The 21472-nt window shown below is 44.8% G+C and overlaps 2 protein-coding genes and 1 pseudogene across 2 annotated transcripts in view; 1 reads left to right on the top strand and 2 right to left on the bottom strand.

The window, feature by feature from the left end:
• The window catches only part of LOC121273703 (zinc finger protein 229-like), a 1112939-nt gene that overhangs the window by 446233 nt on the left and 645234 nt on the right, over positions 1 to 21472 (bottom strand). The gene's annotated exons all lie outside the window — the stretch shown is intronic.
• On the bottom strand, positions 1739 to 3172 carry LOC121273597 (annotated as a pseudogene).
• Positions 3306 to 20080, top strand: LOC121273596 (gastrula zinc finger protein XlCGF26.1-like). Its single transcript, XM_041180751.1, has 5 exons — positions 3306 to 3326; positions 3762 to 3856; positions 6170 to 6230; positions 6901 to 7772; positions 19414 to 20080. Exons 1-5 carry the CDS (start codon positions 3306 to 3308, stop codon positions 20078 to 20080), a joined length of 1716 nt encoding a protein of 571 aa, XP_041036685.1.

The raw sequence follows: 21472 nt of genomic DNA, 5'->3' as shown, positions 1-21472 counted from the left end.
AGTCCAGAAAAATCAGATATTTTTACTGATAAAAGTTTATTAATGAAACAGAACATGGTTAAAAAAAACAGAAAATTACTTCAGGATCAAAGACAACCAGAGTAAAAGGATGTGCACAATGTTCTGGACCCAAATGGTTTCTCTTCGGCTCCTCTGTCATCTGTTCCGGTGTCTCCCCCACTTTGGACACAGGGACACCATCAGCACTGGTCACCCCCTACCGCTGCCCCGATTGGTTGGAGGCCCATTTCCCAGTCAGTCCTCCAGTACCTTCCTGTCTCTCTATCAGTGCGACGCCCATGGCAGTTTCCCAACTGGGGCACTGGCCCTGTTATTCTCAGCTAAATTCAGCCCTCAGCTCCGTCGCCTGGCTGTCATTGACACAAGCAATGGAGACAGAAGGGTGCTGGAGGCTCAAATGGGAAGTGAAAACTTGTGGCTCTGAATCAACACTTCAACATTTGTCCATCAAACACTTGTGTTTACTATGGGTTGTTTATTTTTAGATTTAGGCACTGGTGGCGAAGTGCAACTTTCCCTTTCTAACTCTGTATTGTTCATAGTCTGTACACACGCATTCACACAAACACACACACATGCACACAAAGGACAAACAGACAGGGTCTCTGCAGAGATGGGCTTTGGAGAATAGACGTCATAAAGAGAAAGGAAAAGGTTCACAGGGTTTCGGCACAGTCGATCTCGAGTTCCTTCGTGTGAAGGCAGATCTCTAGTCCCAGTACATGCCTCGAGGTTCTCACCCATGGAGCTTCGGCATGGAGGAAAATAGAGCTGGATCAATTCTTATCATCTCAGCCTCTCCGGTTTCCAAAGACAGACAAGTTCGACTGAGTTGAAGATTCTTAGCTGGATACTGTTAACCGCTCTACATCAGGTGGTTGGAGTGAATAGTAGGAATACATTTAAGGGGAAGCTAGGTGTATACATGAGGGAGAAAGGAATGAAAGGATATGCTGATGCGGGGACATGAAGAGCGGTGGGTGGAGGCTCATGTGGAACATAAATATTGACAGAGACCAATTGAGCCGACTGGCCTGGCCCTGTGCTGTAGACTCAATGGAACAGAGACAAATGTAACTTTTTAAATTTATTCTTTCATGGGATGTGGGCATCACTGGCAAGGACAGCATTTGTTACCCATCACTCATTTCCCTTGAACTGAGGGTAATTAAGAATCAACCACATTGCTGTGGGTTTGGAGTCACATGTAGGCCAGGCCAGGTAAGGACGGCAGATATCCTTCCCTCAGGATATTAGTGAACCAGATGGGTTTTTACAACAATCAATGGTATTTTCATGGCCACCGTTATTGAGACGAGCTTTGTGTTCCAAATTTATTCACTGAATTTAAACTGCAGCAGCTGTCATGGTGGGATTTGAACCCATGTCCCCAGAGCAGTATCCTGGGCCCCTGGATTACTAGTCCAGTGATATTACCTGAACGCCAGCATCACTCCCTGTATTTAGTTTAGATCTACCTGTAGTGGTAGAAAAACTATTTACTATCCAGGATAAAACAAATGTCCTTCATCAGCTTTTGTGGATCATTTCAGTGGAAATGTGCACTCCCAGGCTCAAAGAGCATCAGCCACTGGAAGCAAAGTCGTGAGACCGGCCAGTCCAGCAGAAAGAAACCCTCCGACCCTCCCACTTCACCAAGTGTCAGAATGAACATGGTTCAGTCCTGGATGTGATTAACAGCAGCAATAACAGCAGAATCCAACCCCTGGAATCACTTGTGAACTCGCTGGTGTCTCAGCAAGTGCGACGTCTGAGTGAATCCTTTCCCACACTCAGAGCAGATGAACGGCCTCTCTCCAGTGTGAACTCGCTGATGAGTCAGCAAATTGAATGCATTACTGAATCCCTTCCCACATTCAGAGCAGGTGAATGGCCTCTCCCCGGTGTGAACTCGCTGGTGTGTCTTCAGGGCGGATGAATTACTGAATCCCTTCCCACACACTGAGCAGGTGAATGGCCTCTCCCCAGTATGAACCCGCTGATGTATCCTTAAGTGGAATTAATGACTAAATCCCTTCCCACACTCACAGCAGGTGAACGGCCTCTCCCCAGTGTGAACTCGCTGATGTGCCCACAGGTGTGATGAATGGCTGAATCCCTTCCCACATTCAGAGCAGGTGAATGGCCTCTCCACGGTGTGAACTCGCTGGTGTGCCTGCAGGTGGGATAACCAAGTGAATCTCTTCCCACATTCAGAGCAGATAAACGGCCTCTCCCCAGTGTGAAGTTGCTCATGTGCCAACAGGGCAGGTGAATGACTGAATCCCTTCCCACACTCATAGCAGGTAAATGGCCTCTCCCCAGTGTGACTATGTCGATGAATCTCCAGCTTTAATGGAGATTGCAATCTCTTCCCACACTCGGAACAGGTGAACGGTCTCTCCCCAGTGTGAACTAGTTTGTGTGATGATAAGTTGGATGAATTACTGAATCCCTACCTACACACTGGGCACGTGAATGGCCTCCCCCCAGTGTGACTGCATCGATGAGCTTCCAGCTCTGATGGGGATCTGAATCCCTTTGCACAGTCTCCACATTTCCACGGTTTCTCCATGGTGCACGTGTCCTTGTGTCTTTCCAGGTTTGACAATCAGTTGAAGCCTTGTCCTCACACAGAACATGTATAATGTCTCTCCTCACTGTGAATGGTGTGATGTTTTTTCAATTGCGTAACTGGTGAAAGCTCTTTCCACAGTCAGTGCACTGGAACACTCTCACTCGGGTGTGTGTGTCTCAGTGCCTTTCCAGTTACACTGATGTTTAAAACCTTTTGAAGCAGACAGAATAGACAAACATTTCTCCTAGATTCAAAGGCTGATCATATTCAGGTTCCGGTAAATCGAGCGGCTCTGTCGGATCTTGATGTGATGTTTGGTTTTAGATTCATATCAGCAAATTCTCAAATTGTAATATCCTGCAAAAGGAATCGACAAAAATCATCACTGTCAGTACAGGTTAGAAATTCAGATCAGACAATTCTAGTTTCTATGGAACATTCGTTCCTCTCCTGTTCCCCAAAGGCTGGAAATCTCCACCCCACACACTCTCTCCCCATCCTCACTCTGCTGTTGCTGATACACACCTTCCTGATTCTCCTGAAGGAGCGATTCATACTGATCGACAGATCCATGCTCACTGCTTCAAGTCCTGGACACACAAAATCTTCATGCAGGTTGCACGTGTATATATACATACATAGATGTACATATATATTGTTATGAAATCCACTCTTTCTGTGTCTGTGTGTGATAAATTAGCAGAGTATGGAGGTTGTAACATTTAAGGTATGGGATGTTCCACCGCTTCTTACATTTGTTCCTGCCTATTAACAAGGGTGGCACCCTCATGGAGTGTTGTGATAGGACACCACATCAGTTCAAGGGTCAGTGAACAGCACTTCTTGGGGAGCCAGTTTTTTGTCAGTCAGTCAGTTTTAAGCAGAAAAGAAGCACCCCAGGGATAGGGGGAGGGAGAAATCCCAAAAGAAAGCCCCAGGCAAGGTACAAGGACAGGGGACAGAAAGAGGCCCCAGTTAAGTGAAAAGAAAGCAGCAGGGAAACAGGCTCCAAGTTAGAGAAAAGGCTGCAGGGAGCAGACTTGAAGTAGAGAGGGCCGTTAAGGGAAAGGTACCCTTCTGGAGCATTGGTGCTCTGTGTGGTGCAGCCAAAGAGCTGAAATTGTGCATGTGAACTAGAGTTTGAGTTTACTCGGGAATCCAGGGGAACAATATCTCAGAAGACAAGATTAAAACGCTGCAAGATGAGCCGTTGTTGAAGTCATCTGAGTTGCAGCAACTTTTGGAGAGAATTCCAAGGCAAGATCTTTGAAGTTGAAGATTGAAAACGCTCAGATGGAGACAGAGTTTCAGTGAGATTGGTTGACGCACGATGTGACTAATATCTGGGTGAGTTGTTGAGAAATCCATGGAATTGATTTTGGTCGTATTCATTATTTATTCTGTCATGTGGTGTATTCGATCAGAGTTTGCCTGTTAATTCACATGTACCTCATACTTACCCTGATTGTCAGAGTCTAAGATAGATATTGCGAAGTGTTTTATCTTTCTGAACTTGTGTAATAAAGTCTATTTTTGTTTGTTCAAAACCTGTGGAATCTTGTGCCTTTATTCTATTAGCAGGTGTCTTAAATCTCAAACTTGATCTACATTAAACAAAACGCTATTGGTCCCTAAGCAGATCTGCCCCACAATTCAGGTTCTGGCCGAGGATCGTAACAATATATTTACATTTAACTGGACTAAAAATTGTGTGATATACGCGACTGTATTTGCTAATTAGAGATACAGTGGGAGTGGGTTGTGAGGAAGAACTTTATTTATACAGGGAGTGGTCATAATCTGGAACTCTGCCTACGGTGGTGGTGGAGGCAGAGACAAATGATTTCAACATGAAATTGGATGGGCACTTGAAGAAAATAAACTTACAGGGGAACAGGGATATAGAGGGGAATGCGGCTGATTAAATTGTTCTACAGAGAATCGGCATGGATTGAAGTTGCCGAATGGATGCCTTCTGTGCCATAATGACTATGACTGGAAATATACACAGTACGATGTTAAAAACTAGAAATAAGAATCAATGTACTTTATTGCAGAACCATAAATAATATAAGTAATATGTACCATAAAGCAATACTAGACATATCTCTGTCTTATATGAATTTACTATCCCCTTAAATGTCAGCCATCTCCTGCAGAAACCACCCCTTTAATTGTGCACATTAGGAAAGAGACCATCCTTTTCTCCAGGCAAATAAACGTGTCAAGCTGAAGAAGCAAAGGAGATCAATGGTTTTAAGAGAGAGAGAGAGAGACCTGGGCCAACCTTTCCAGAGTCTGCACCCTCCCTGGATTCACTTCCTTTCCCTTCAGTTCCTACAAGTCAACAATTTCCCCCCAGAATGAGAAAAGAAATGGAAAGGGGGAGAAAAAAAAGTGTTTTACTCACAGATGGACACAGGAGGAAGGTTTAGTCTATGTGAAGCTCAATCTTCATTCTGAGAGGAGCAGCAGCAGCTTTGCTGGGCAATGATGAGCAGGTGAACAAGGTCATTGTCCAACTTCCGCATTCAGACAATAGGAGACCATTGGCAAAAGGCGCGCGCTCTGATTGGCTGGAGCAATCGTGCCCTTCCGGTCCTCTAGCTGTCCCAATGGTCAATTCCCGGCATACAGCCAATCAGTGATCGGAACCTGAGCCCACGTGTGCGTGGGAGAGACTTTGACCTCCAGCCGCGCTGAGCTAGTGTCCAATCCACAGTATTTTCCTTCTGGAACCAGTGGTATTGCTCCCAATGGGAGACTCAGTGCCGGGAACGCCCCTATCAGTCATTGTGACGTCGAAAACGGTACCCTGCCTGAATCAGCCAATAGAAATCAATCTGCTCCTCTGTGACGTGATCGGGTTCGAGGCTGTCGGCCTCGCCCCCACCCATTGTTCAAGGGGGGGATTGACCAATAGGACGAGTTGGAGGACCGGAAGGACTCTGGTCCTCCAGCCAATCAGAGCGCGGGCTTTGTGTGAACGCAGATTGAGTTTCACACAGACGAAAACTTGCTCCTGTGTCCAACATCTGTGAGTAAAACACTTTCTTTTCTCCCCCTTTCCATTTCTTTTCTCATTCTGGGGGAAATTGTTGACTTGCAGGAACTGAAGGGAAAGGAAGTGAATCCAGGGAGGGTGCAGACTCTGGAAAGGTTGGCCCAGGTCTCTCTCTCTCTCTTAAAGACATTGACATCCTTTGCTCCCTCAGCTTGACACATTTATTTGTCTGGCTAAAAGGATGGTCTCTTTCCTAATGTTCACAATTAAAGGGGTGGTTTCCCCAGGAGCTGGCTGACATTTAAGGGGACAGAGATATGTCTAATGTTATATGGTACATATTAGATATATTATTGATGATTCTGTAATAAAATACATGTTATTATTATTTCTCACCATGTAATATTACTGTAACTAGGTTATATATTTTCATTCATTACGGCACAGGAGGAGTCCATTTGGCAACTGAGTCTATGCCGACTCTCTGTGGAGCAATCCAGTCAGTCCCATTCCCCCTCCATATCCCTGATCCCCCGCAAGTTTTTTTTCTTCATGTGTCCATCCAGTTTGATTTTGAAATCATTGATTGTCTCTGCTTCCACCATCCTCGTAGGCCACGAGTTCGAGGTAATGACCGTCTGCTTCCGCACATTGACCCTGTGTCTTAACCAAGTGATACTGTCCCAGTGATGATGCAGGAAGATTTTCAAATCTCTTGTGTCCAGTGCAACAAGTGAACTGCATTGTCCTGTCAATCAGCATGAATCAGCACCTTCAGGAGAATTGGGAGGGTGTATATTAGGTACAGGAGAGTAAGAATTGAAGGAGAGTGTGTGGGGTGGAGATTTACAGCTTCTGGGGAATGAGAGAGGAAAGAGTGATCCATAGAAACTAGGATTGTCTGTTCTGAATTTCTGTGCTGTACTGACAGTGATGCCTTTTGTAATCTTCTTCTACAGTAGATAAGAGGGGAGTATTTTCAGAGAGAAGTCTCACACAAAACATCACATCAAGATCTGACAGAGTCACTCACTTCATGGGAACCGAACATCATCAGCTTTTGAATCTAGAAGGAGAAATGTTTGTCTGTTCTCTCCGCTTTGAAAGGTTTTAAACACCAGTGTGACTGGAACAGCACCGAGTCTCACACACATCTGAGTGAGAGTGTTCCAGTGCATTGACTGTGGAAGGAGCTTTAACCAATTACACAGCCTGAAAAAACATGACCATTCACAGCGGGAAGAGACTGTACACGTGTTCTGTGTGTGAACAACGCTACAACTGATTGCAAACCTGGAAAGGCACAAGGAGACCCACACCATGGAGAAACCTGTGGAAATGTAGGGACTGTGGGAAGGGATTCAAGTACCCATCGAAGCTGGAAACTCATCAACGCAGTCACACCGGGGAGAGGCCATTCATCTGCTCTGAGTGTGGGAAGGGACTCAGTGATTCTTCTGCCCTGCGGAGGCACCGGCAAGTTCATTCTGGGGAGAGGCCTTTCACCTGCTCTGCATGTGGGAAGGGATTCACTCAGTTATCCAATCTGCAGACACACCAGCAACTTCACAACCAGGAGAGGCCGTTCACCTGCTCTGAGTGTGAGAAGGGATTCAGTAATTTATCGAGCCTGCTGACACACCAGCGAGTTCACACTGGGGAGAGGCCGTTCACCTGCTCCAAGTGTGGGATGGGATTCAAGCAGTTATCCCACCTGCTGCAACACCATGTCACTCACACAAATGAGAGACCGTTTAAATGCTCAGACTGTGGAAGTGGCTTCAAAAGCTCTCGGGAACTAATGGGCCACCAGCGCATTCACAATGAAGAGAGACCTTTCACCTGCTCTGAGTGTGGGAAGGGATTCAGTGATTCATCCAGCCTGCTGAGACACCAGCGAGTTCACACCGGGGAGAGGCCATTCACCTGCTCCATGTGTGGGATGGGATTCAGTGATTCATCCACCTTACTGAGACACCAGCCAGTTCACACTGGGGAGAGGCCGTACATCTGCTCTGAATGTGGAAAGGGATTCAATCAGTTATCCACTCTGCTGACACACCAGCGCATTCACACTGGGAAGAGGCCGTTCACTTGTTCCGTGTGTGGGAAAGGATTCACTCAGTCACAACACCTGCTGAGACACCAGCGAGTTCACACTGGGGAGAGGCCATGCATCTGCTCTGTGTGTGGAAAAGGATTCACTCAGTTATCCAACCTGCGGAGACACCAGCGAGTTCACAAGTGATTCCAGGGGTTGGATTCTGCTGTTTTCGCTGCTGTTAATCACATCCAGGACTGAACCATGTTCATTCTGACACTTGGTGAAGTGAGAGGATCAGAGGGTTTCTTTCTGCTGGACTAGCCGGTCTCTTGACTTTGCTTCCAGTGGCTGATGCTCTTTGAGCCTGGGAGTGCATATTTCCACTGAAATGATCCTCAAAAGCTGATGAAGGACATTTATTTTATCCTAGATAGTAAATAGTGCTTTTTCCTACCATGACAGGTAGATCTAAAATAAATACATTTGTCTCTGTTCCATTGAGTCTACAGCACAGGGCCAGGCCAGTTGGCTCAATTGGTCTCTGTCAGTATTTATGCTCTACATGAGCCTCCACCCACCCCTCTTCATCTCCCCCCATCAGCATATCCTTCTATTCCTTTCTCCCTCATGTATGTATCTAGCTTCCCCTTAAATGTATTCATGCTATTCACCTCAACCACTCGCTGTGGTAGCGAGTTCCACATTCTCACCACTCGCTGGGTAAAGAGGTTTCTCATGAAATCCCTATTGGATTATTGAACCCCTTCATCATCTTAAAGACTTCCATCAGATCACCCTTCAGTCTTCTCTTTTCTAGAGAAAAGCAGCCCCAGCCTTTCCTGAGGGTTAAATGCTCTCAGTTCTGGTATTATTCTTGTGAATCTTTGTTGCCCCTTTTCCAGTGCCTCTATTTCCTTTTAAGAAATGGAGATCACAGATGTTGACAGTACTCCCAGTGTAGTCTAACCATGGTTCGAAACAAGTTGAACATAACCTCCCTGCTTTTCAATTCTATCCCTCTAGAATGGAACCCTATATCTGGTCCCCACTCTTTTGGAAAGATGTGAGGTTCTTAGGGAGGGTGCAGAGGAGATTGACAAGAATGGCACCAGGGATGAGGGACTTCAGTTAGTTGGAGAGACTGGAGCAGCTGAAATTGTTCTCTTTCGATCACAAAGTCATGAGGGCAGAGAAGTAGGCCATTCAGCTCATCGAGTGAGTGCCGACTTTGTAAAGGAAAGCAGTCAGCCCAATTGCCCCATTCTATTACCGTATCCGTGAGAGTTTATTCCTCTGAGGTGCCCATCCAATTTCCCATTGAAATCAGTCATCTTCTCCAATTCCACCATCCTCAATCCTCACAGCCAGTGAGTTCCAGCTCATTGCCACTCACTGTGTAGAAATGTGCTTCCTCAGCTCCTCCCTGCACCTCCTGCCGAGAAACATCACTCTGTGTCCCCTCGTCTTGAGCCATCAGCTAATGGTAACAGCTTTTCTTCGTCCACCTTATCTAAATCTGTCATAATCTTGTACACTTCCATCAAATCTCCCCTCAACCTCCTTTGCTCCAAGGAGAATAACCCCAGTTTGTCATTTAAAATAAAGAACAAACAAACAGAATATGTTAATAACTGAAATACAATGGGAATGTTTAATTTCTGTTTCAAGATATTCTAAAAATATTGTACTGGACACTAAAGAAATCAGAATAACTGATCTTGGGTTTAGTTCAGTGGAATATATCAATCTGGTATCCACCTACATTCCAGTGAAAGTCAGGAAATTATAGGTGAAATGAATAAGCTGATCACTTCCTGTTGCCTATATTTGTATCCTTTCCCAATGAACTTATTTTTTAACATTAAGCACATTTGAGAGCCTGGTCACTGCCTGAAATATCAGGACCATGTTGGGAGAGATAAGTGATGATCTCGAGACAGACACCCACTTTGACCTTTTGATAAGATGGCCTGAAAGGCAAGAATGTGTAGCGTGCTATTGGGAGACCGGTGTGAGTGTGCAGATGTGAATCATTACATGTTAACCAAATAATACTGGGAAATTCCTGGTGAAATGCACTGAGGGATGGGTCCCAAACATACACAGCTACTTGACAAACAGCATGATATCAAATGGTTAATGTGGCCAGAGGAATGAGAGAACATTTTGACCTCATCAAGGCACTGACACACACTCCAGAGAGAAATAGACTTTAAAATAGTCAAGATAGAATTAAACACACTGGTCATGGTCACAAAGTAAGTAAAATTGAAGTAAAAGTGATAATAAATTTGGAATGGAGCAATTAAGTGCTTGGGAGAAATAATACTGAGTAAGAACTGTCCACAAGTTGGACAGGGGTAAGAAGAGAGCTGGAGAATCTTTTACATCCATGCTTGATCTGTTGCTTGAAGCATATGTCCTTATGTACTAGTAACCTAGAACTCACGGCGCTCCTTCAGGGGAGGAAAAGATCGAGTAGATGTTACCCCAGGTGGGGCCAGAACAGAACTGGAAAATAACGGAGTGAAATTGAGTGAGGGGTCGGAGAGAGAGTTCTCCTCCCCCTCAAGGTGTGGACTGTAAGAATCCTGGTGAAGCCCCTACTTCGGGTTTTCTTGCTAATTAGTGAACACTGAATAAAAAACTATGACTGGCTGTGCATTTATTTTTAATTTGATTGTTACACTTCTCCTGTTTTTATTCCTGTTGTGATTACTCTCTGGGTGAGGATGGTTGACAGGTGACAGGATGGGAAATTGTGGTTTGGGTCTTCATTGACCAAATGTTTTATTGATCTGAAAGGTGTAAAAGGGGCCAAACTTCAGCAGAAATCTGGCAGAGCTGAGAACAGACGACTTGCTATGTGGGAACAGGGAGATGAACAGCTCCTAGAGGACAGAGAAAACAAGAGTGCCTTGAATCCTAGACGACACCTGGGAGTCAAGGCCACCATGTTTTCACTGCTTGGCATGGGAATGCTGACTCCCTGTACCGGGGTCGGAGCGTGGGAAGCCAATTGTTTGAGAGTTTGACGTGGCTTGGGCAGGTACAGATGGTTCAATGACAGGTTTTGTAATTGGTCCGTTCAAATGTTAGCTCAGCAATGATTGGGTTAAATCAGTCTCCATAGACTTTGTGATGTAAAAAAGTATCAGAAGGGATTCCTCAAGCACAGAGATTTGTAGAGGTTTTACATATTGCATTGACTGGTGCCATGGCATCTGGGACAGACCAGGGAGCATTTACGTGGAGATGGTGCTTCTACCCAGAGTGTAATGGTAATGCTGCTGCACTTTGATACTACTGCTCAGACATGAGCATGTGTCAGGTCTTATTTATACTGAATAAAATCTAACCACTGTCACCAATAAGGATTATCACTGTGAATCATTTCAGAGTTTGGAAAAGGGGATAAAGGGTTAATACATACAAATTAGGAGCAGGAGTAGGCCATTCGGCCCCTCGAGCCTGCTCCACCATTCAATAAGATCATGGCTGATCTGCTTGTGGCCTCAATCCACTTTCCTTCCCACCCCCGAAACCCTTTCACTCCTTTGTCAATCAAGAATCTAACAAACTCAGCCTTAAAACTATTCAGTGACATGGCCTCCACCGCTCTCTGGGGAAGGGAGTTCCACAGTCTCGGAACCCCCTGAGAGAACAAATTTCTCCTCATCTCCGTCTTAAATGGGAGACACATTTTTAAACTGTGTCCTCTATGTCTCTTCTCCCCAACAAGGGGAAACATCCTTTCAGCATCCACCCTGTCAAGTTCCCTCAGGATCTTATAAGTTGCAATAAGATCATCTCTCATTCTTCTGAACTCCAATGGATACAGGCCTAACCTGTCCAACCTTTCCTCAGAGGATAACCCCCTCATTCCAGGAATCAGGCAAGTGAACCTTCTCTGAACTGCTTTGAGTGCAATTATGTCATTTCTTAAATAAGGAGACTTAAATTGTACACAGTACTTGAAATGTGGTCTCACCAAGGCCCTGTACAACTGCAGGAAAACATCCCTACTTTTATATTGCATTCCCCTCGCAATAAACACCATGTCATTTGCCTTTCTAATCACTTGCTATACCTGCATATTTTTTGTGGTTCATGTACCAGGTCACCCAGATCCCTCCATACCTCAAAGTTCTGTAATCTCTCTCTCTTTAAATAATATGGGCTTTTTTTATTCTTCCTTCCAAAGTGGACAAGTTCACATTTTCCCACATTATATTCTATCTGCCATATTTTTTGCCCACTCACTTTACCTATCCATATCCCTTTTCAGGCTCCTTAAGTCCTCTTCACAAATTATTTTCCTTTGTACCTGTGTGTCATCAGCAAATTTAGATGCCATACATTCGATTCCATCATCCAAGTCATTGATATAGATTGTAAATGGTTGAGGGCTCAGTGCTGATCTCCTGTGGCATCCACTTGTCACATCTTACCAAAGCGAAAATGACCTTTTTGTGCCTATTCGCTGTTTCCTGTTTGCTAACCAATCCTCTACCCATGCTAATATGTTACCCCTCCACCACTAGTTCTTATTTTGTGTAGTAACCTTTGCAGTGGCATCTTGTGAAATACCTTCTGGAAATGTAAATAAACCACATCTACAAGTTCCCCTTTATCCATATTTCTTGTTACTTCCTCAAAGAACTTGGATAAATTAGTAAATCACAATGGACTCCCTGAGCCCCATTTTCCAACATTGTGTGTCAAAAGAGAAATAAAATCTCATCTCCCCCTCTGGCCCCTTTGTCAATTACCTTAGAGGGTTTCACTTTCTGTTAAAGAGCCCGCCAACCCCTCTCATCCACTTTCCCTGAAATGCATAAATTTAATCAGGAGAAGTCCAAAACAACCAAATATTTTTATTGACAAAAGTTTATCAATGAAACGGAAAATGGTTAAGAAAACAGAAATAGCTTGGTGATCAAAGACAACCAGAGTAAAAGGATGTGCAAAATGTTCTGGACCCAAATTGTTTCTCTTCGGTTCCTCTGTACCCTGTTCCCATGACTCCCCACTTTGGACACCGAACCTGTGGGGTCACATCACCATCAGCCCGGTCACCTCCTTTCCTGCTCCGATTGGTTGGAGGCCCATTTCCCAGTCAGTCCTCCAGCACCTTCCTGTCTCTCTATTAGTGCGACGCCCATGGCAGTTTCCAACTGGGGTGCAGGCCCCGTTATTCTCAGCTAAATTCAGCCCTCAGCTCTGTCATTGACACGAGCAATAGAGAGACAGAAAGGTGCTGGAGGCTCAAATGGGAAGTTGAAACTTGTGGCACTAAACCAAATGTTAGGATCTCTGTAAAGACTGGTAATTTCTAAAAAGAAATTCAAAATCCCAGTGAACAAATTAAGGGATCACACGACAAGACTTCAAGTTTTATCACTTTTACTGCAGCAAACAAACTAGAAGCAACATTGACTAAACACTGCATTTGTAGGCAAAGTATACCTTAAACTATAAAACTGAATTCTGCTCTTTAACTTGTGACACAATTAAAAATCCTACTCCACAGTTATATTTTACTCAGTTCCTGAAGTAGACACTCAATACTCCCAGAACCAGTCCAAAGTGATCCTTCGCTCCCGAGGGTTTACTTCCATTCTTTGCCAAGTCTGGCAATTTTTAATGCCAGAACTGACTTTCACCATGAAGGTTCTGCTGGGGATTCTCCCTCTAACTCAAGCAAGGTGAATCTTCCAGCCTTCTTTTCAATCCTCACATATTTGGTCTTTTCAACCTAAGTGTGAAGTCCCACCCACATTGCTGCATGGTGAACCATGCAGACTTGTCACCTCTATCTGTTCCCTCTCTCTATCAATCCTGGCAGACTGATCTGTCTGTGAAATTCAGAGATATCTTTGAGGACATTCCAATCCAATCATACAATGGCAGGGTACAAGGTAAAAAGAGGCAGAGAGTGGGGATAAGGGGGTCCTTCTCAGGATGGTGGCTGGTGACTAGTGGAGTTCTGCAGGGGTCAGCGTTGGGACCACAACTTTTCACTTCATACACTAATGATCTAGAAGAAGGAACTGAGGGCATCCTGGCTAAGTTTGCAGATAATACAAAGATAGGTGGAGGGACAGTTAGTATTGAGGAGGTGGGGAGGCTACAGAAGGATTTGGACAGGTTAGGAGAATGGGTAAAGAAGTGGCAGATGGAATACAACGTGGGGAAGTGTGAGGTCATGCACTTTGGTAGGAAGAATAAAGGCATAGACTAATTTCTAAATGGGGAGAAAATTCAGAAATCTGGAGTGCAAAGGGACTTGGGTGTCCTAGTCCAGGATTCTCTTAAGGTTAACTTGCAGGTTGAGTCGGTAGTTAGGAAGGCAAATGCAATGTTGGCATTTATTTCGAGAGGACTAGAATATAAAAGCAGGGATGTGCTGCTGAGGCTTTATAAGGCTCTGGTCAGACCACATTTAGAATATTGTGAGCAATTTTGGGCCCTGTATCTCAGGAAGGATGTTCTGGCCCTGGAGAGGGTCCAGAGGAGGTTCACCAGAACGATCCCAGGAATGAAAGGCTTAACATATGAGGAACGTTTGAGGACTCTGGGTCTATACTCAATGGAGTTTAGAAGGATGAGGGGGATCTGATTAAAACTTACAGAATACTGAAAGGCCTGGATAGAGTGGACATGGGAAAGATGTTTCCATTAGTAGGAGAGACTAAGACCTGAGGGTACAGCCTCAGAGTAAAGGGAAGACCTTTTAGAACAGAGATGAGGAGAAACTTCTTTAGAGAGTGGTGAATCTATGGAATTCATTGCCACAGAAGGCTGTGGAGGCCAGGTCATTGGGAGTATTTAAGACCTAGATAGATAGGTTCTTGATTGGTAAGGGGATCAAAGGTTACGGGGAGAATGGAGTTGAGAAACTTATCAGCCATGATTGAATGGCGGAGCAGACTCGAAGGGCTGAATGGCCTAATTTCTGCTCCTATGTCTTATGGTCTATGCACCCTACCCTCTCAAAGCCAATTTCCATGGCAACGGGAACCACATGGGCCTTGTATCCAGGTACACATGTCAATTAGCTATCCTTTAGACTCCTAACTTCATTCTATCTTGAAATTAAATAGACAATTAAAGTATAACCGTTTACAAAATCTGAAATTTTCAACATCTTCCTGGGATTTTGGACACTAACAGTCGATCCACTGTCAGCAGAGATGCTTTTGCCATCTTCTACAGGTGTGACCACCCTGCACCTTCTTTCCAGTAAAATAACCTGGGGCTCCCTTTCATCTTTAACAGTCAAGACAGCCGGGTTTGATATCAGCGGAGTTCAGAACAGGTCACATCACCCCACTTCATTCTTCCATTTTACCCTGAAGTGAAAACACAGTCTCAAAACAGAACAATCATATAGAACCTCATGTTTGTAACACAACACTTCAACATTTTTCAATAAATATATATTATTTATACTGGAGTTTTTATTATTAGATTTAGTAGTTGGAGGCAAAGGGTGGTGGCTCTTCAAGGGTAACTTTCCCTTCCTAACTTTGTATTGTCTCTAGTGTCAGCCGTGGCTCAGTGGGTAGCACTCTCACCTCTGGGTCAGAAGATTGTGGGTTCAAATCCCAGTTCAAGGAACCCAAGCACAAAAATCAAAGCCAATTTTCCTAGCGCCAGTACTGAGGGAGCTCTGCACTGTTGGAGGTACTGTCTTATGGATGAGTTGTTAAACAAAGGGCCCATCTGCCCTCTCAGGAGAAGATAAAAAAATAACACAGCCACTATTTCTGCCCCTCCCTCCTTGCCAACGATAAGGGTCAACATGCTTCAGTCCTGGATGTGATTAACAGTAGCAACAACAGCAGAATCGAACCCCTGGAATCACTTGTGAACTCGCTGGTGTCTCAGTAGGTTGGATATCTGAGTGAATCCCTTCCCACACACAGAGCAGGTGAATGGCCTCTCTCCGGGGTGAACTCGTTGGTGTCTCTGCAGGGTGGTTAGCTGAGTGAATCCTTTCCCACATTCAGAACAGGTGAATGGTCTTTCCCCAGTGTGAATTCGCTGGTGTGTCAGCAGATGGGATGAATCTATGAATTCTTTCTCACACTGAGAGCAGATGTATGGCCTCTCCCCGGTGTGAATTCCGTGGTGTGTTCGCAGGTGAGATGACAGACTGAATCCCTTCCCACACTTAGAGCAGGTGTATGGCCTTTCCCTGCTGTGAATTCGCTGGTGTGTAAGGAGGTTAGGTGACTGAGTGAATCCCTTCCCACACACAGAACAGGTGAACGGCCTCTCTCCGGTGTGAACTCATTGGTGTCTCTGCAGGGTAGTTAGCTGAGTGAATCCCTTCCCACATTCAGAGCAGGTGAACGGTCTTTCCCCAGTGTGAATTCGCTGGTGTGTTAGCAGATGGGATGAATCTATGAATTCCTTCCCACACTGAGAGCAGATGTATGGCCTCTCCCCGGTGTGAATTCCGTGGTGTGTTCGCAGGTGGGATGACAGACTGAATCCCTTCCCACACTTAGAGCAGCTGTATGGCCTTTCCCTGCTGTGAATTCGCTGGTGTGTAAGGAGGTTAGGTAACTGAGTGAATCCCTTCCCAAACACAGAACAGGTGAATGGCCTCTCCCCAGTGTGAACTCGCCGATGCATCTGCAGGTTGTATATCTGAGTGAATCCCTTACCACATTCAGAGCAGGTGAATGACCTCTCTTCAGTGTGAATTTGCTGGTGTGTCAGGAGGTTGGATGATTGAGTGAATCCCTTCCCACACACAGAAAAGGTGAATGGCCTCTCCCCAGTGTGAACTCGCTGGTGTTTCAGCAGGTTGGATGACTGCATGAATCCCCTCCCACATACAGAGCAGGTGAATGGCCTCTCCCCGCTGTAAATTCTTTGGTGATCCTGCTGGGTAGCCAAGTCACTGAATCCCTTCCCAAACTCAGTGCTGGTGAATGGCCTCTCCACAGCATGAACTCGCTGATGTGCCTGCAGAAGGGACAAACCACTGAATCCCTTCTCACACACAGGGCAGGTGAACAGCCTCTCCCTGGTGTAAACACGTTGATGAGTTTCCAGCTCAGGTGGGAACCGGAATCCTTTCTCACAGTTCCCACATATCCATGGTTTCTCCATGGTGCGCATGTCCTTGTCCGTCTTCAGGTTCAATGATCAGTTGAAGCCTCGTCCATACATAGGACACATGTACAGACTCTCCCCGCTATCAATGGTGTGGTGTTTTTTTTAGGCTGTGTAACTGGTTAAAGCTCTATCCACAGTCAATGCACTGGAACACTCTCACTCGGGTGTGTCTGCCTTGGTATTTTTCCAGTCACACTGATGCTTAAAATCTTTTGAAGCAGACAGAACAGATAAAGATTCTTCCTTCTAGATTCAAAGGCCAATAATGTTCTGGTCCCAATGAATCGAGTGACTCTGAAAGATCTTCATCTGAAGTTTGGTTTGAGATTTCTGTCTGTAAATCTTCCCCTTCTAATACCCTGTAAAAGGAATTTACAAAAGTCAGCACTGTCAGTACAGGATAGAAATTCAGAACTATTCTAGTTTCTATGGAATATTCTTTTCTCTCTTGTTACCCAAAAGCTGTAAATCTCATCCCACACACTCTCCCTCCATTCTCTCTCTCCTGTATCTAATATACACCCTTTCAACTGCTGAAGATGCGAATCAATGCTGATCGACAGATCATGGTCACCATTTCCTGTCCTGGACACACAGACCTGAAAGTGTTCATGCAGGCTGCTAACCCAATATCTCTATATTACTGGAAAAAATTGTGTGCAATATACAGTCATGTTAGACTTGATTAGCGATATGGTGGTGGGGGAGTGGGAAGAATTTTATTCAGGCAGTGAGTGGACATGACTTACAACAACACCAGAAACAAATTCAGAACACACAATTCTAGTTGCAATGACCCCTGTGACTGGAAATAAATAAAATGTATGTCAGGTTGCGACAGTACAAAATACAGAAATAAGAATAAATATATTTTATCAAAGAATTATAAATAACATATTTAATATGTACCAGAAAACAGCACTAGACATATCTCTGTCCTATATTAATTTACTGTCCCCTTAAATATCAGCCATCTCCTGGGGAAACCACCCCTTTAATTGTGAACATTAGGAAAGAGACCATCCTTTTAGCCAAACAAATAAATGTGTCAAGCTGAGGGAGCAAAGGATGTCAATGTCTTTAAGAGTATCCAGGGAGGGTGCAGATTCTGGAAAGGTTGGCCCAGGTCTCTCTCTCTCTCTCTTAAAGACATTGACATCCTTTGCTCCCTCAGCTTGACACATTTATTTTTCTGGCTAAAAGGATGATCTCTTTCCTAATGTTCACAATTAAAGGGGTGGTTTCCCCAGGAGATGGCTGACATTTAAGGGGACAATTTCAAGGTGATTAACTGTCCTGTATTTTAAGGGATTGCTCCTTAGTTTACCTTTTGTCCTGTATTTCTAGGACAGCCTGTGGGAAACTGATCGCTGGAGTGTTCAGGGTGAGTTTGAGTGATTCGAGTGGGATGACAAGGCAGTGAATCGGCCAGCAGAGAGATGATGTTGTGTCTGAACAAGATAAGTTGTAAGTTTTCGTTGATTTTAAACCCCACCACCCCTCCCACTATTATTGTCTTAAGACCCTTCTCCCCAACCCCCCGCTCCTTGAAACCAAAACCCCCCTAACCCACTCTCTCGGTCACCAGCATCCCACCATCCCCCCGGCCCCACCACCCATGCTTCCAGCCCAATGACTGAAGTGTCCCATATTTTATTTTGTAAGTATTTTGCCCCTCTGGACAATATAATAATGGAGGACATAGACATGTCTAATGTTGTGATTGGGGACTCTTTAGATATATTATTTAGCGTTCTGTAATTAAGTTCATTTCTTATCCTTTCCAGTCTTGTAATAGGACTGTAGCTGCGTTATGTATTTGCAATCATAGAGTCAGTACGACACAGAAGGAGCCTGTTTGACAACTCGAGTCCATGCGATTCTCTGTAGAGCAATCCAGTGAATCCCATTCCCCCTCTGTCTCCCCATTCCTCTGCAAGTTTATTTACTTCAAGTGTCCATCCAATTTCATTTTTAAATTATTGACCATCTCTGCAGCCACCATTCCCGTAGGCAGTGGGTTCCAGATCATCACCACTTGCTCCTGAAATAAAGTTCCTCTCCACAGCCCCATGTTTCTCTAATCATGTGATAGAGTTCTGTGTATTACACACAATTTTAGTGCAGTAATGTTGGGTGTATATGACAGCAGAGTGAGAATGGAGGGAGAATGTGACTTTTGTAAATATTAGAAGAGGAGGATTTCCAGACAGAAATCTCAACCCAACGTCAAGATCTGACAGTCGTTCAATTCATCGTGACCTGAATATTATCAGCCTTTGAATCTAGAAGGAGAAATATTTGTCTGTTCTGTCTGCTTCAAAAGATTTTAAACATCAGTGTGGCTGGAAAAGCACCGAGACACACAGCCACAAAGTAAGAGTGTTCCAGTGCACTGACTGGGGAAAGAGCTTTAACCAGTTACACAGCCTGAAAGAACATCACCATTCACAGTGAGGGCAGACATTATACATGTCCTGTGTGAGGACAAGGCTTCAACTGCACATCGGATCTGGAGAGACTCAAGGGCACGCGCACTATGGAGAAATTGTGGAAATGTGGGGACTGTGGGAAAGGATTCAGATCCCCATCTGAGCTGGAAGCTCATCGATGCAGTCATACTGGGGAGAGGCCATTCATCTGCTCTGTGTGTGGGAAGGGATTCGGTCATTCATCCAACCTGCTGAGACACCAGCGAGTTCACACTGGGGAGAGGCCGTTCACCTGCTGTGTGTATGGGAATGGGTTCAGTCAGTTATCCAGCCTGCAGTCACACCGGCGAATTCACACTGGGGAGAGGCCATTTATCTGTTCTGAATGTGGGAAGGGATTCACTAATTCATCCGACCTGCATGAACACAAGCGAGTTCACACTGAGGAGAGGCCGTTCACCTGCTCTGAATGTGGGAAGGGATTTGTTGATTCATCCAACCTGCTGCGACACCAGCGAGTTCACACCGGGGAGAAACGGTTCACCTGCTCTGAGTGTGGGAAGGGATTTATTGATTCATCCACCCTGCTGACACACCAGCAAGTTCATACCGGGGAGAGACCATTCACCTGTCCCGAATGTGGGAAGGCATTCAGTAATTCATCCAACCTGCATAAACACCAGCGAGTTCACACCGGGGAGAGACCGTTCACTTGCTCTGAGTGTGGGAAGGGATTCAGTAAATCATCCGACCTGTATAAACACCAGCAACTTCACACTGCCAGGAGGCCGTTCAGCTGCTCTGAGTGTGGGAAAGGATTCACTCAGTCACCCCACCTGCTGAGACACCAGCGAGTTCACAAGTGATTACAGGAGTTGGATTCTGCTATTTTTGCTGCTGTTAATCACATCCAGGACTGAACCATAGATAAAAGCAAAAAACTGCGGATGCTGGAAATCCAAAACAAAAACAGAACCTGGAAAAACTCAGCAGGGCTGGCAGCATCTGCGGATAGGAGCACAGTTTATGTTTCGAGTCCGATTGACCCTTCAACAGAACAGGACTGAACCATGTTCATTCTGACACTTGGTGAAGTGGGAGGGTCAGAGGGTTTCTTTCTGCTGGACTGGCCGATCTCATGATTTTGCTTCCAGTGGCTGATGGTCTTTGAGCCTGGGAGTGCACATTTCCACTGAAATTATCCACAAAAGCTGATGAAGGACATTTATTTTATCCTGGACAGTAAATAGTGATTGTTCCTACCACTACAGGTAGATCTAAAATAAATACAGAAAGTGTTGGAAAAACTCAGCAGGTCTGGCGGCATCTTTGGTGAGAGAAACAGAGTTAACATTTCGAGTCCAATATGACTCTTCCTCAGAACTTCAGAGATGGAGAAATGTGATGGGTTTGATGCTCTTGAGAAAGGGGGGAGGGTCAGATAGAACAAAAGGGAAAGTCAGGGATTGGTTAGAGGGCAGGTGAGATTAAATAATGAAAATGTCATGGAACAAAAGACAAAGGGAGTGATAATGGTTGTAGTAAAGAAACAAAGCATTGGTCCAGAGTAAGTGTTAATGGCAGAATAAAGGACAGCTCTGTCTGAAAGCAAAAACATGAAAACAAGATGCAGACTGGCACTTGGCCAAAACAAAATCAAAACAGAGGACAGAGTTGACGGTCTGAAGTTGTTGAACTCAATGTTGAGTCCAGAAGGCTGTAAAGTGCCTCATTGGAGGATGAGGTGCTGTTCATCCAGCTTGTGTTGGGCTTCTCGGGAACATTGCAGCAGGCCGAGGACAGAAATGTGAGCATGAGAGCAAGGTGGTGAATTATAATGGCAGCAACTGGAAGGTCAGGGTCATGCTTGTGGACTGAGCGGAGGTGTTCCACAAAGAGGGCAGCAAACAGGGGACAGATGAATTAAAGAGAAACCATTTGGGTTCAGAACATTGTGCACATCCTTTTACTCTGGTTGTCTTTGATCCTCAAGTAATTTTCTGTTTGTCTTTTAACCATGTTCAGTTTCATTACAAACTTTTATCAGTAAAAATATTTGATTTTTCTTGACTTTTCATGATTAGATTTCTGCACTTTAGGGAAAGTGGGTGAGAGGGGTTGGCAGGCTCTTTAACAGAAAATGAGTCAATAGTATCTTTCAAATGAGTAGATACTTGAAGGGGAAGAATTTGCAGGGCTGTGGGGAAAGAGCAGAGCAGTTGGATGAATCAGAGAGTCCTTTCAAAGAGATGGCAGGG

This window comes from Carcharodon carcharias, assembly GCF_017639515.1.
Source record: "Carcharodon carcharias isolate sCarCar2 chromosome 27 unlocalized genomic scaffold, sCarCar2.pri SUPER_27_unloc_1, whole genome shotgun sequence".
NCBI lineage: Eukaryota > Metazoa > Chordata > Chondrichthyes > Lamniformes > Lamnidae > Carcharodon > Carcharodon carcharias.
This window is presented reverse-complemented; position numbering and strand designations above follow the sequence as displayed.